This window comes from Labeo rohita, chromosome 6, assembly GCF_022985175.1.
Source record: "Labeo rohita strain BAU-BD-2019 chromosome 6, IGBB_LRoh.1.0, whole genome shotgun sequence".
Taxonomy (NCBI): domain Eukaryota; kingdom Metazoa; phylum Chordata; class Actinopteri; order Cypriniformes; family Cyprinidae; genus Labeo; species Labeo rohita.
The window spans coordinates 31,296,014-31,311,576 of record NC_066874.1 but is presented as its reverse complement, the minus strand read 5'-3'; the positions used below and the strand labels follow the sequence as shown (position 1 = coordinate 31,311,576).

The window sequence follows — 15,563 nt, the reverse complement described above, 5'->3', positions numbered from 1 at the left end:
ACATCATCAGAGAAGAATGAGTGCAACTGTCACGCCCAGTTTTCTGATGCAATACTTGTGCATTTGCAGTATAGCAATGGAAATCTGTGCAGGGACAAATACATTAGAAATGTAATGCATTTGAATGATTTTTATGTGATTTAAATGATAACATTGATTTCCTCTTGCTTTCATCATGTGCATTAACTTCTCTGTGTCCCATGTAGGGTATGAGCGGTATAACGCCATGCGTGCAGACCCTGCTCTGTGTTTCCTGGAGCGAGTGGGTATGCCCGATGTCACTGCATTGACGGTAGAACAAGGGGGAGTTGAAACTGCTTCAGATGCACCTGATAGGTAATGTGCTTTGAAATGAGCAGCAGAGATATAACAGTCTCACCGCTTGGCTCTTACAACCATAAACACGTTTCTTCTTTTGCAGTATCAGCAAGAGTGATGAAATCAAAGAGGAGAGCGATGTGAAGTCTGAGGACTTAGAAGAGAAAATAGATATCAAGGTAATAATAGGAAGTCGAATGAATTTTGCTAAGCGTTTTAACCATATGCTCAGACTGTTCATTTAAGTAAAACTTTCTTTTACAAAGGAGGAACCCATGTCAGAGGAAACAGGGAAAAATGACAATACAGTGACAGGTATCGAAACCTTCTTTATATGTTTATAAAGTTTTATCATCCCTGCCAGTGCTAGAGAAGTTGAGGAAATTTACTAGCCAACACTATTTTTGTTATACATATCTGATATTTGTCAAATTGCATTGGCAGCCATATAGATGTGACACAAATCCTAAGCTGACCACCTCTAATATGAACTTACTTTAGGTTGAGTTTAAAGTAGCATTTCTTTTAAAGGGGGATTTATAGGATCTCTCGCAGGAGACCTTGTTGCAGAAGTGATGGAGCAGGGACGGATACAGTGGCCGGCAGGCTCGTCTCTCACAGCACGTCTACGGCGCCTCATTACTGCCTATCAGCGTTATACGCGCCGTGAGCCACTTCGGCATGATTTCCTCTTACACGAGGGAATTGCACCTGTGGCCTGGCAAATAGGAGAGTTTAGGCATTGCACTACTGAGCCTGACCCACTCTTTTTGGAGTGGCAACGAAGGTGAGTGATGTTTGTTTGATGAGTGATTAGTGGTTTTATTGTTTACAGTCTTTTTCTTAAAAGATAAAATCCGAAACTGTAATGCTTTTTTCAAAATATGCAAATGGAAACCAGCCTTTTTAGATAAAGTTATAGTTGAAAATTGTATTCTTGCTGCCTTCAAGTCATGTCGAAGTGATCGTGAACACTAAATATTAAACAAAAAATTAGAACAAAGACAAAAGCAACAGTTAAAAGCGAAATATAATTATTGGCTAGCATAAAATATTTGGGGACAGTATAAACATTAGAAGGAAACATTGGAAAGGTCATTATGAACATTAGAATAATAGTATTTTGGTAGTGCATTGGATAAGAGATGAAAAGGTGTGGTAAAAATCAGTTAATTAAATTTTTTTAGTAAAATCAATTGAATTTTTGAGTTAAAGGACACCTATTATGCCCCTTTTTATAATATGTAATATAAGTCTCAGGTGTCTCTAGAACAGGGGTGCCCAAACTTGGTCCTAGAGGGCCGGTGTTCCGCAGAGTTTAGCTCCAAACCCAATTAGACATACCTGAACCAGCCAATCAAGCTCTTACTAGGCACACTAGAAACTTCCCAGCAGGTGTGTTTAGGCAAGTTGGAGCTAAACTCTGGGCACCCCTGCCCTAGAATCTCTGTGAAGTTTCAGCTCAAAATAATCAGATAATTTATTATATTATTTTGAAAATGCTTATTTTGAGCAGAAACAGGCTGTTTTTGTGCATGTCTCTTTAAATGCAAATAGCTGCTGCATGTGAGTACTAAACTAAGTCCTCTTTCATGTCTTATTGTGCTTAAACTGTCAAATGCACACAAATTTATGTTAAAAACTCACGAGTTACAAAAAAAAGTCTGCTGTGTCTGTGGAGGTAAACAGCTTTGTGGCAGCAGCTTAATATACAGTAAATGAATGAATAAATCCACTGCTCTATTGTCTCCTCTGATTCAAGGAATCTAAATAGTGTTCTGTGCTTGTCTGTGCAGTCAACAACAGAGCAGTTAGCATGCTTTGCAATGGCAGTGCTGTGGGTGGAAATGTGCAAATTAAGGGGTGGTAATATTATAATAAGATCCCCTTTCTATGTCACAGGGAAGAGAAATCTGAGCAGCTTGTTTTTTCACAAGCTTGCAGAGAAAGGCTTACCAAACAAAAATTTACTAGGTTGTTCTTTTTCACATTTTCTGTGTTTGTAGATGCACCAGGGTCCCGATTATAGCGCTTAAACATGCGAAAGGTCAGATTTTAATGAAATGTCTCCTTTAAAACAGGTGGACACGTCGAGAGCAGGCTGACTTCTATCGCACAGTGTCCTCGTTTGGAGTAGTGTATGATCCAGAGAAGAAGACCTTTGACTGGAACCAGTTCCGTGCCCTTGCTCGATTGGAGAGGAAGACGGATGAAAGCTTAGAGAGATATTTCCACAGCTTTGTTTCAATGTGTCGAACTGCATGTAGACTGCCGCCCAGAAAAGATGAAGGTAAAATGGATATTACAGTTGATAGTTTGGTGGGAAGATTAATAGAAGCTAAGTCTGTCATAATGTAAACACAACCCTTCTTGTCTCATGTAGGTAGCGTGGATCCTTCACTGTTTGTGGAGCCTATTACAGAAGAACGAGCTGCTCGAACATTATATCGTATCGAGCTTTTGAGAAAGGTGCGTGAGCAAGTATTGCGCCATCCGCTTCTGGGAGCACGGCTGCAGCTTTGTCGCCCAAGTCTGTACTTGCCCGTCTGGTGGGAATGTGGCAAACATGACCGTGATCTTCTTATTGGGGTTGCCAAGCATGGCTTAAGTCGAACTGATTTCTACATCCTCAATGACCCCCAATTATCCTTCCTGGAGGCCCACCGGAACTATGTTCATAAAGAAAACCACAGATATCCGGTCCCAGGGTTGCCCCACCACCATTGCTGCTTGTATGATGCCAGCCTTGGGCATTGTCATTCCCCACAACCTCCAGAATATCACCCCTCACCTTCACACCACACGCCAACACAACTTGTCCATACTCATGGGCATCACCAGTCCACAGAAGTGGTGGCATCAGAGTCTGGAAGTTCCCTTGGGATAGTTACAGGAAACAGGGAGGGATATTTGGATTGCCCTCCACTGGATGACTCTCTGGAGTTGGGGTCTTTACAACATGAAGGGTTGACGTCAGATACACTACATGGCAAGTCTGGTAAAGAGGCCTTCAATGGATTCCCCTTCAATTCTGCAACCGGTGGACAGAATATGCTAAATTCATACGGTGTGCAAGGGGAGCTAAATGGGTCTCAAGGAGACATGGCGGACTCCATAGCTGGGAAACTTCGCAGCGATGTTCTAGTGGGAGAGCAAGGCTCCTCAGAGGAGACTGGCTTAATGGCTCCTTCTGTGGAACTTGATGAACTTCAAACTCCTTGGGAAAGCTCAGACCATGCTGAAACCTCTGACATGTTCAACGAGACTGATCCCATCTTGGGAGCGCAAACTTTGGAGCCCAGCTTTCTCGATGCTCCTCAACCTGAAGATGGACGGGAGGGTGATGAAACGCTCACAGACTGTTTGAGCATGCCTAGTTCAGACTCTCAAAGCAACCCTGTCGAACCACTGGCGCCAAGCTTTATGTTATTCAAAGACCTTAACGTTGGAGAGACTTCTGTGGATCAGACAGATCTATCAGCCAGTCTTCCAGAATATGTTCCACCACCACCTCTCGGACTCCCGGATGTGAGTCTTGACCAGACAGATCCCATTAGCGAGGAGCAAGAGGACAAGCTTAGTGATTCCAACATCACACATGGCGTTCCCAGTCCAGAAGAAGGAGCTGAAAGCGTAGGCTTTCATTTTGAGAAGGAAGACCTTTCTCCAGACAGTCCAAAGACAAAGGATACTCAAGATGAGATTGACAAGATGCCTTCAATAGAGTCTCCAAGAAACAATTGTCTCGAGGAATCCCAGAAAGTGGAGTGCAAGGTGCAATTTGACGATTCCAATGGAGATCCTTGTGAAGTGGCCTTGGAAGAACCTTACGAAAAGCCTCTAACAGAGCCGGAAAAAGTGCCTTTAGAGGAGGCTTATGATTTGACTTGTGACGAAACCTTGCAGGAGCCTTGCGAAGGGTTTCAGCAAGACACAGAGGAACAGCAATTGGTGGAAGAACCCTCCAAGGAACCGTCAGAGCCAATGGAAGAGTGCAATTTAACTAACACTACCCTCTCAACAGATTACCCTATGCCTTCTTCACTCCCATCATCTCCAACTACCTTACCTGACACCTCTGCATCCCCGGGTCTTGACACAGTCCCAAAACAAGATTTTCTTGTAGATCCAGTGGTGTCAGAAGTGAAACCTGAGCCAGATAGCACTACGCAGACCCCTCACCTTGAGCAGACTGAGGTTTTGGAAGTAAAGGACAAGATAAAAGATGAAGGTGCAAAGGCACCAGGTACTGTGGCTGTAGATTTTAGCTTTCTAACTTTTATGTTTTGTTTTTGATTGTGTTAGTCGTATGTAGTAGTTGTAAATCTGTTTAATTTCTTAATACATCACTACCCTGTTTACCCTGCTAGAGAAAAACTTCTTTAACCAGCCTTAGATAGTTTGCTGGTCTTAGCTTGTGTAAGGTAGTCTAGCTGGTCTCCTAGCTTGGCCAAGTTTGTGTTTAGCTTGTTAGACAGCTGTTCTCCAAGTTAGCCCACTTGATAAGTGTCTAAAACTGGCAAACTAGATCAACTTGAACAGGTTGCAGACTGGCAAACTAATTTAGGCTGTTTTAGGCTCACTTTATTTGTACCAGAAGGATGTACACACCAATTTTAGGAATGAAACTATTTTAGAAGAAAAAGACTATGATATATGTGGAATAATATTTTATTTATATTTAGTGATGATTTTTTATGTTGTTTCCATATAACTTTAGTGTGGATTAAATAATTCAACAGTCTCTAATCAGTTATTTGTAATTGCTGACAAACACTAGTTAGATTTGCTTGATGGAATCACTTAGTATTTTATGTATTGTGTTACTAGGCCAACTTTTTAGATGCTAGATGCAAAACCAGTCGTAAGTTGCACGGGTATATTTGTATCAGTAGCCAACAATACATTGTATGGGTCATAGTAATCGATATGCCAAAATCATTTGTATATGAAGTAAAGATCACGTTCCATGAAGATATTTTGTAATTTTTTTTACCGTAAATATATCAAAACCTAGTTTTTGATTAGTAATATGCATTGCTAAGAATTTCATTTGAACTTTAAAGGCAGTTTTCTCAATGTTTTGATTCTTTTTTGCACCCTCAGATTCCAGATTTTCAAATAGTTGTATCTCAGCCAAATATTGTCCTATCCTAACAGACTATACATCAATGAAAAGCATTTTTATTAAAAAACTGACCCTTATGACTGGTTTGATTTAGTCTCTTTCTCTCGCAGCATGCTTTGAATAATAATTCTTTCTTGTTTTATTTTGTTTTTTTAGCGTTATTGGGAGATGTTGATGGACCACGTTTTGCATTGCCTATATGTGAGATAGCAGACAGTGTCCATGAAATAAGGGAGCCAACCATTGCTCAGCTTCTACAAGAGAAAGCACTCTTTTCCTTCTCAGAGTGGCCTAAGGTATTGTCTTGTTGGTGACCATTTGACATCAATTAGCTATAATGAAAAGATATTGGATATTTTACATATTCTGCTGAAAATGTGAAAGTCTTCTCTGAAAATGAGTTCAAAATCAGTTAAAAATCAAATCAGTTAGACCCATTTCATACCCTGTTTTGTCTTCTTGCTCCTTACAGGACAGAGTGATCATCAACCGCATTGACAGTATCTGCCACACTATCTTAAAGGGGAAGTGGCCTTCCTCTAGTCAACAGTTTGAGTCTCCCACCTCATTGGCTAACACCTGTGTGCCCAGCAGTGCCCAGCAGAGGGCAGGATTTCTGCCTACCAGAATGCCTATATCTCAGAGCCTTAACTTCAACCTCCCACACACAGTATCCCACTTACCAAAGGTAGGTGTAAGATCACGTCATTAGACAGGAGGTTTTTTAAGTTGTTTGCAAATGAATTTTATGAATGAAAAAACGGGTGATTTTGAGGCCTGGAAGCCATGGAAACTAATTAGTTCTTGAAATGTCTTGTGTCTAAATTGTGGTTCCTTTGAAAAAAGGACTGAAATAGATTGTTTTAGTCCATCTCACAAATGCAAAAATAATCAAACGGCTAATAAATATCATAATTGCATTTGTTTATAGCCTAGAATTTAATATCAATCATACAGTTAAAGTGATCACAGATGTTTAAAGCTGTAGTTTTGGTAAAACCATGCTGTTTACTTTTTGCAAAAATGGTTGCAAAACCTTTTAGATTTAAATAACTGAAACATGGAGATATCCTAGTTTTACTCAACTGTTGTTACAACTGTTGTCCCAACAGGAGCGGTTAGTGGCCCCGGCGTTTCTCCCTGAGCTCAAACGTCCTAGACGTGGGTTTGAATTCGAGGCAGAAGTCCTTGCCAAACCAAGCCATCTTGGTGAAAAGATCCAAGTTGGCGTGCCTCATCGTGCTAACGCTCTTCTCCTTAATGGCTGGCAGGACGCCGCTATTGACCTCTCCAAACCAACAGAGCTAACAGTTGGTGGCGACAGTGGGCCAATCGGTCAGATGAGCCACACTGTCCAGTCAGCGCCCCATAAAATAACTGGGATAGGCTCCATACAAAGCTCACTGGGATTGGATATGGCTGGGATTTTGCAGGCTGGCCTGATTCACCCTGTCACGGGGCAAATTGTCAACGGCGGTCTTCGTCGTGATGATTCAATGTTGAGACGGAGAAGAGGACGAAGAAGAAATGTGGAGACTCCTGATCTCAGCTTTATTAAGGGACGAAGTGTGAACTTGCCTGAACAACAGGTTTGTGCAACCACACATCAGTGGATACAATAGTACACCCAAAAATCACAATGGCTCCTTGCCATTCTAACATTGTACTATTTGTTTTGTGAAGCATAAAAGGAGATGCTTGGCAAATGTACTCTTCTTTTCTGTACAAAGTAAGTTTGTGATGATTTATCCCGCCAAGCTCAAAAAAGTAAAAAAAGCACCATCAAAGATTGAAGTATTCATCAGAAGTGGTATGGGGTACTTTTTTGATGTTACTTTTTTGGGGTACTTTTTGAATCTAATTTGATGTTTTTAAAACATCAGATTTACCACGAAAATGTAAAATATTAATATGAACGATCTTACATAGTCTCTTTTGTGATGTTGAAAGCAGCTTATTTTGAAAGCCTTTATTTCTTGGATCTTGGATCTTGCCACGAAAATAGCCTTTGATGCTGATATGGCACTAAAATAAACAAATAAATACTACTATGAAATCAATATAACTGGCAAGTGTTGTGTTTATCTTTGTATACTCCACAGAGCGGGTCTGAGAGTATCAGCCACCCTGTTGTGTCCTCCACATCCTCCCAGTCCGAAGGCCCTCCAGCCACCCCGACTACACTTTCGTCTCACCCTCCGTCAGCCTCTCCAGCTCCTCCTCCAGTCGCAGAAACCCTGAATGTGAGCATGGACAGGGAAACGGCAAATAAAGGCCTAATGGAATGGCTCCGACAAAACCCCAACTACAACATGGAGCTGTCTGCTTTCCCGGTAAGTTAGAAACAAAACATAGTTTTATTTTATTAGAATAAATGTGATATTTTATTTTGAGAATTATAAACGTTTATAAAATTCCCCTAGATTTCCCATAGATTTTTGTTTTACATTTTAAAATTCCAGTGTCACTTGTGTGTCACATTACTACTAAAACAGATGCATATTGACATTAATAGTAATGTCTCCTTATTTGCATGTATTTTTAAGGTGCTTTTAAAAAAGTAGCAAGGTTAATAACACAATTTTTTCCATCCAAAAAGATAAATGTTTGGTGTATACATTTTACATACGCCTTGATATCTGATAGAGTACTATAACCTAGTCTAACCTAATATTATATTACACATCTTTCTAAGTCTCAGAATGCAAGCATGTTGCACAGTTTCTTGGAGCGTCCAAAGCAGAGAAGGCATCGCTGCAAAGACCCATCCAAGCTCGACATCAACTCTTTAACTGGGGAGGAGAGAGTCCCAGTAGTGCACAGAAACACAGGCCGCAGGGTAACAAAAACATGCATATATATTCATATCTGCTTTCTTGTTTGTTTGTTTCATTTAATTTTAATGCCACAATTCCTCTGGTTGCAGCTTGGTGGCGCTATGGCTCCAGCCATTAAAGAGCTCTCCCGATGGCTGGATGCAAACTCAGAATACTCTGTGGCTCCTGATTGGGCAGATGTGGTGAAGCACTCGGTGAGTCATATGTGTTCTGTCTAGAAAGAGGCTGGAAATTGCAAGAAACGGAGCAGAGATTGTTCTGCTGAAGCCGCTTGTAAATATGTAGTAATCTGAACATATGTGACCCTGGACTACAAAACCAGTCTTAAGTAGCATGGGTATATTTGTAGTAATAGCCAAAAATACATTGTAAGTGTCGAAATAATTTTTTTATGCCAAAAATCATTACCAAATTAAGTAAAGATAATGTTCTATGAAGATATTTTGTAAATTTCCTACCGTAAATATATCAAAATTGAATTTTTGATTACTAATATGCATTGCTAACAGTTTCATTTGGAGAACCTTAAAGGCAATTTTTCTCTATTTCTATTTTTTTTTTTTTTGCACCCTCAGATTCCAGATTTTCAAATAGTTGTATCTCGGCCAAATTTTGTTCTGTTCTAACGAACCATGCATCAATGGAAGACTTATTTTTTTCAGCTTTCAAATTTATAAATCTCATTTTCAAAAAATTGACCCTTGTGACATATGTGGAGGAAAGACAGAAATATAATAAGATAATTATTATTATGGTTGGTAGAGTAAGTCTGAATTTGTTTATATTTGTTTATATTAATATATTATTTTATAAATTAAAATGTATATATATTTGTTTCACTAAAATCTGTTCTATTGAAATCCATTCCAAGTTTATGAGTTTGACAAATGGAGTTGTGTGATAATTAATGATTTTGAATGAAATTACTTTAAACTTTATATTGTAAAAATGAAACGTATATGTCCTATACATTAATAATAGTCTTTGACTTCATAGATACTAAATGAAATTGTTCCTTGTAAACAACATTAAGTTTTGGTATCCCACTATCCCAGGGTTTCCTCCCAGAGGGCAAATTCACACGCATCCTCTCTGCACCCGTGTGTCGGGATCCCGGCCCACGTAGGAGAGGCAGACGACCCCGCACCGAGATGCCCAAAGCCCCCGAGCTCCCCGCTGGCATGGGTCCGCTCTTCATGAATGGTGGGCTCATTGGCAGCATGGATCTGGTTAGCTTACCCAATCTCCGCAACGTCCCTGGCATCCCGCTAACCGGTATCATGGGCTTTCCTCACGGTTTTGCAACCGCCGTACCGTCAGGAGAAGATGGCAAGAATGGCCTCAGCATGCTGCCCATGATGCTTCACAGCATGGCGGCCGTACAGCCGCCCATGTACAGCGCTCACATGAGTGGAATGATGACTCAACCGCTGTCCACCGCGACGTCCACGACGTCCACTGCAACCGCGTCCTCCACAACAGCGAGCGTGACTTCTACGAACTCTGCAACCGTAACCTCAACCTCCAGCCCGGCCGATAGTTCGGATTCTGCGCCTCAGCGTGAAAACGCAAGCTCTCCGATGAGCACAGAGAACGGGAATAAGGAGGACGCAAAGCAAGCAGGGGAAGAGAAGAAAGTGTCCGCTTCGGTGTCTACAGCTGCGGCCACTAGCAGCAGTAGTAGTAGCATCACAAGCACCGGCAGCCATTTGACCTTTAACCCCTTTCTTATCCCGGGAATGTCGCATAGTCTGTTGTATCCGCATATGTTCTTGCCACCGGGCAGTATAATGGCTCTACCCGCTATGCCCGCAGCAGACAGCACGGGCAGCCCCAAGAGGAAGAGGAAGAAGGTTAGGGAGGAAGGACCAGAGGAGGGAAGCACCAATGTTGGTGTGCATATAGATGGTGTGGAATCAAAAGACGAACAGACACCCGAACAAAAGAGCCAAGAGGGCGGGATGGAAGAAGGCAGACCTGAGGTAAATTTAGCTCAGGTTAAAGATCCTTCTGACCCTATAAAAGATCCTTCCAAGGATAGAAGTACTGAGGAAAAGGACAAAAACGAGTTAGGAGAGGAACCTGAGCTAAACACTCAAGGCTCATGTGACGGTGAAGACTAGAATGCATCCTCACGTTTGGGCCGCAGTACTTTTGTTTGTGTCGTGTCGGTAAAAGTTTGTGTATAGAACTTTGATTATCAGCGTATTGTTTATAGATTTGCCCTTGTAATTTCACTGACATCTACTCTGGCTTCTGGGTGTGTGCTAAAGAATAGACACTTGAAGCATGCAAACACTCAGAGGTCTCGAATCCTAAAAAAGGGACATTGTCATTGGTGTTAGCGTGTTCCTTTTGCATCATGGGAATGGATACTCAGACGATTCTGTCTATTGACGGAGAACGCTCTTAGTGACCCCAGCGTTTTTTCCCCTTCGATTAGGTGGTATTCACTAGCATCTTTCACAGATTCTCAGAAAGCGGTAGGATGTTGGTATTGTGCAAAAAAAAACAGACGGCGGTCTCACTTCATAATGGTGTTTCGGATCACGCTCTTATAGCTGCATAAGACCTAGGTTCGTGTTTTGAAACATAATGTAAAGAAAACACTCATCCCATTGGTAGATTACCAGCAGAGCTGCATCCGATGGACCACAGTATTTTGTTCTTAGTTGCTTGCTGCTATGTATTCATTTTAGTGAAGATTTTAACCTAAATCTCTTACAAAGCTATAGGTGGCATGAGTGCAACATGGTGAGTGCAATGGAAACTCAAAAAGAGCAAGGCTTGAAATTGATGGCAAAGAACAATCCTGAGATTGATTTATCTTTTGTTTTGTTTGTCTTGTTGTTTTGATGTCATTTCCACGTGATAAATGCCCCCGTTGGGATACTGCTAGTCATTTATAGAGATGGCTGTATACAGTTGAGGTTAAAAACTTACATCCCCCTTTCAGAATCTGCAAAATGTTAATTATTTTACCAAAATAAGAGGAATCATACAAAATGCATGTTATTTTTTATTTAGTACTGACCTGAATAAGATATCTCGCATAAAAGATGTTTACATATAGTCCACAAGAGAAAATAATAGTTGAATTTATAAATTGACCCTGTTCAAAAGTTTGTTTTTGTTTAGTGATAGTTCATGAGTCCTTTGTTTGTCCTGAACAGTTAAACTGCCTACTGTTCTTCAGAGAAAAAGCCTTCAGGTCCCACAAATTCTTTGGTTTTCCAGCATTTTTGTGTATTTGAACCCTTTTCGACAATGTATGATTTTGAGATCCATCTTTTCACACTGAGGACAACTGAGGGACTCATATGCAACTATTACAAATGGTTCAAATGCTCACTGATGCTCTAGAAGGAAAAACCATGCATTAAGAGCCGGGGGTGAAAAATTTTGGAATTTGAAGATCAAGGTAAATTTAGCTTATTTTGTCTCCTAGGAAACATGTAAGTATTTTCTGTAGCCTCTAAGGGGCAGTACTACATGAAAAATAAGATATTTAGGCAAAATAAGAAAAATCTCCATTCTGTTCAAAAGTTTTCACCCTCTTAATTTTTTTTTTTCCTTTTGGAGCATCGGTGAGCATTTAAACCTTCTGTAATAGTTGCATATGAGTCCCTCAGTTGTCCTTAGTCTTAACAAATGGATCTCAAAATCATACAGTTATTGTTAGAAAGGATTCAAATACACAAAAATGCTGGAAAACCAAAGAATTTGTGGGACCTGAAGGGTTTTTCTGAAAAACAGTGGGCATGTTCAGGATAAACAAGGGACTCATGAACAACTATCACTAAACAAATTAAAAAAAAAACAACAAAAAAACAGCTGTGGATCATTCAGGTAACAACACCGTATTAAGAATCAAGGGATGTATACTTCTAAACGGGGTCATTTTTATAAATGTAACTATTATTTTCTCTTGTGGACTATATGTAAACATTTTCTGTGAAATATATTATTCAGGTCAGTACTAAATACACATAAACATGCATTTTGTATGATCCCTCTTATTTTGGTAAAATAATTTACATTTTGCAGATTCTGAAAGGGGGATGTAAACTTTTGACCTCAACTGTATATACTTAGGGGTGTTGTAAGAGCGATACGAAATAAGTCTGATGCAAAGCAGATGGTTAAAAAAATGGCAAGAACTGTGTTTTTTAGTTAATCTAAAGGGATAATTCACCACAAAATTAAAGTTCTGTCATCATTTCACACGTCATGTCATTCAAACCTGTTTGAATTTCTTCTGTGGAGCACAAAAGCAGTATGCTTACAATAAGAACTGGCTGTCAAGCCTCAAATATGATCATTAAACTACTCCATATGACTACTTTTCCTCATGCAAAGCTACCTTGTGTCTTTAAAAGACTTGGAATATAGTGCATAATTCATCTGGGCTACTTTTACAGTGCATTCATTTTTGCTTTTGTATCCCACCGAAGCAAAGCAAGTAATACAGGTTTGGAACAACATAAGGGTGAATAATTATGCCAGAAAGTTATCCTTTGGTGAAATACTCCTTCACCCAAAATAAGATGCTCAAATATCTTTGCAAATCCCCATTTTTTTGCCTTCACTAAAGCCCTTTGGTTGATGTGGTTGACAGGAAGACGTCAGAGCGTCTCGTTCTCCTCATGAGTTACATTGCTCTTATTTTCTCTGGTGCATTTGAAAATACTGTAGAGTAAAACCTACCGAGATTTTTGAAAACATGTAAATCTATCTAGCTGTATATTGCTGTTACTTTTGTTTACAAGCACACAGTTATTTTTGTCCTCGCCGGTATGTCTCATATTGGGAGGATGTGTAAAAAAAAAAAATCGGCACTAGTGTTTCTTTTATTTGAAATACTTTACACTAGTTGATAACCAGAGCTAATTTAACTCATTTTCTTCTCCCCCAGTCTCAACAGGGTCTCTCTTTTGTGGGAGTATTCATTTTCCACCTTCTCATCTTACTTGTTTTTGTTTTCAGATGTGAAAACGTTTTTGCACAGTCTTTTTGGTGAATGTTTACCTGTAATTGTGTTCCGTCTTGTTTGTTTATGTGTGTTCGTGTGGACGCATGCGCACGCTTGCACATGTCACTTCCTGTACATTTTGACTTATGTAAACCTGTACTGTAAATCTTGTCTAAACAAACAAACAAACGAAAAAAAATCATGGTCACCTTCAGAAAAAAAAAAACATGCTGTTGTTGCCTTGTCACATTATTTGTGACACCATGATGTAATTTATTTTGCTTTTATTTCTCTTTGCCAAATTCACCAAATACGACATTTCCCCTTTCTCATCACGTGTTTTATTATGTTCACTTTGCAATGCCTTATTTAGCGGTTTATATATGGATGTTTGTTACATCTTTATGTTGGAAAATATATATCAAAGTACTTGTGTACAGTGTCAACGTTTTGGGAAGCAGTCTCGGTCATACTAGTTAAAATCCAGTTGTACAGATACTGGCCTTCTTGTGCATTTTTTTTTGTCTAAAACTACATCATAAAACTCTATCAACTCATTCAGAGCAGTATTGCAAAGCACAAAGTCTTCTTGACTTTCAAAAATGTCTCGTTGTTAGTCTGAAAGCGTACCTCAGATCTATTGTCCCTACACTGCTTTCTCAGAAACATCTGGTGAACAAAAACTCACAGACCTCGTCTAGACGTCTGGCTGATTATGTTATCCTCGCTTTTGATGTTCGTAACTCCATTAAAGGCCTTCAACATTTCAGGAGAAGCACAGCCAATATATGTACGACTGGAGAATTCAGACTGTTAGACTGAGAATGCTGCGTTGCTGGTTGTAAGTGTATTGATTTTATAAATGTACTGTTTGTTGGAAATGTACAGTTTGAAAACGCAACAATGTTGTTGGAAAAACACTCCAGTTTAATTCAGTTTGCATCACGGTGTTTGAAAAGAAAGTCTCCCCGGTGCAGTATCTGGGTTCATGTAGAGATCAACGAATATATGTTCAATTCTACATCCTAGTAACACTCCAGATACCTATTTTTGTCTTTCTCCCTAGCTGAAACGGTTTGGTAGTTCATCCAAAAGTCTGATCGATTTCAATTTTTACCTGTATTTATTGTTTTACTGTCTCAGCGTTGTCTCCCTGTGTATTGCAACATGTACATAAACTTGCTGTCTCCAGGTTTTGGATGTTTTCCTATATGGGATGTCTACACTGCTCCATTTTACTTTTCATAAAAGCAGAACTGTTCTGAACACGGTAATGTTGACTGTATCTGTGTGTATAAATACGTCTCTGGATAGTTGCTCCCAAAAGCCTTCCCACTGGCCCCCTACCTCCGTTTTTCATCAAAGGGAGATCATCGTAGTAGCTTTGCATAGTGCATTTCCAATGCAAAATGAAAATTGGGAAATTTGTGGTACCACATTGCCAGTGTCATTTTGATCAGACTCTGTCAGCATTCAATATTTCCGACGCTTTCAAATATGCACGTAGTAGGAGACTGGATTTTGCTTTGCCAGTGTCAGTGTTTGCATGTCAGGACCTGCTAAAAAGACCCAGTCACAACATCTGAGGCAGAGCAACATCCCATACTATGGAGTGTTATATATGGAGTGTATAACAGCTGCTTAGCCAAACAGAATAAAATCCGGACTCAAGTCCTTAGTGTTCATGGCACATCAGTGCATCACGTACCACGCAGAACTGCGCTTACGTCTCTATTGAGCCTACGCTGGAGGTTCTGTTCTTTAAGATCTTGTAGAATAACATTGAATCAATTTGATACAACTAACAATGGTCAGTGTTCATGACAAGGAAGTACTGTAAGTTCGTAGTTACATTGAAGCAAGTGCACTATATTGGGATGATTACTCGACAAAAAGTGAACTTATACTCTTGGTATGAAATCTGCAACAATGCTGAGAGTCGTGGGTGTTTTTATTATTTTATTTTATTTTTTTATTTTGGGATATTTTGTTTTTGTTCAAATAGCTCCTGTACACCGATGTGGACCAATCATATAATTCAAACCATGGTATGTGATCTTTTATTGTGCAATAAAAGATGACTTTCAACTTTCAAGTCAATATGTCTGATGTTGATCAGTTAGTTGTCTGCCAACAATTTTTAAATGTGCAGGTTTTTATCTAGATCTAATTTCTTGACTGATATTGATTGTTGCATAAATCAGTGATTGAGCAAATAATGAACGTAGGTTTGAAAAAAAAAATGTAGATACTTTATAAATTTGTCTTTAATGCTTTAAAGAGTTCATTTAAAGTATGGTGTATGTGG

The 15,563-nt window shown here is 39.7% G+C and overlaps 1 protein-coding gene across 3 annotated transcripts in view; it reads left to right on the top strand.

Annotated features, from left to right (window-relative positions):
• Positions 1-15,355, top strand: part of chd6 (chromodomain helicase DNA binding protein 6) — a 65,413-nt gene extending 50,058 nt beyond the window's left edge. For all 3 annotated transcript variants that reach the window (XM_051111588.1, XM_051111587.1, XM_051111586.1), the window contains exons 26-38: positions 207-336; positions 422-497; positions 585-633; positions 850-1,105; positions 2,400-2,608; positions 2,702-4,564; positions 5,603-5,742; positions 5,919-6,134; positions 6,559-7,035; positions 7,549-7,779; positions 8,142-8,285; positions 8,373-8,477; positions 9,339-15,355. In XM_051111588.1, the coding sequence (XP_050967545.1) occupies positions 207-336; positions 422-497; positions 585-633; positions 850-1,105; positions 2,400-2,608; positions 2,702-4,564; positions 5,603-5,742; positions 5,919-6,134; positions 6,559-7,035; positions 7,549-7,779; positions 8,142-8,285; positions 8,373-8,477; positions 9,339-10,406 (4,964 nt within the window). In that variant the 3' untranslated portion in view covers positions 10,407-15,355. The remainder of the gene's footprint in view (positions 1-206; positions 337-421; positions 498-584; positions 634-849; positions 1,106-2,399; positions 2,609-2,701; positions 4,565-5,602; positions 5,743-5,918; positions 6,135-6,558; positions 7,036-7,548; positions 7,780-8,141; positions 8,286-8,372; positions 8,478-9,338) is intronic.
• Positions 15,356-15,563: the final 208 nt, after the last annotated feature.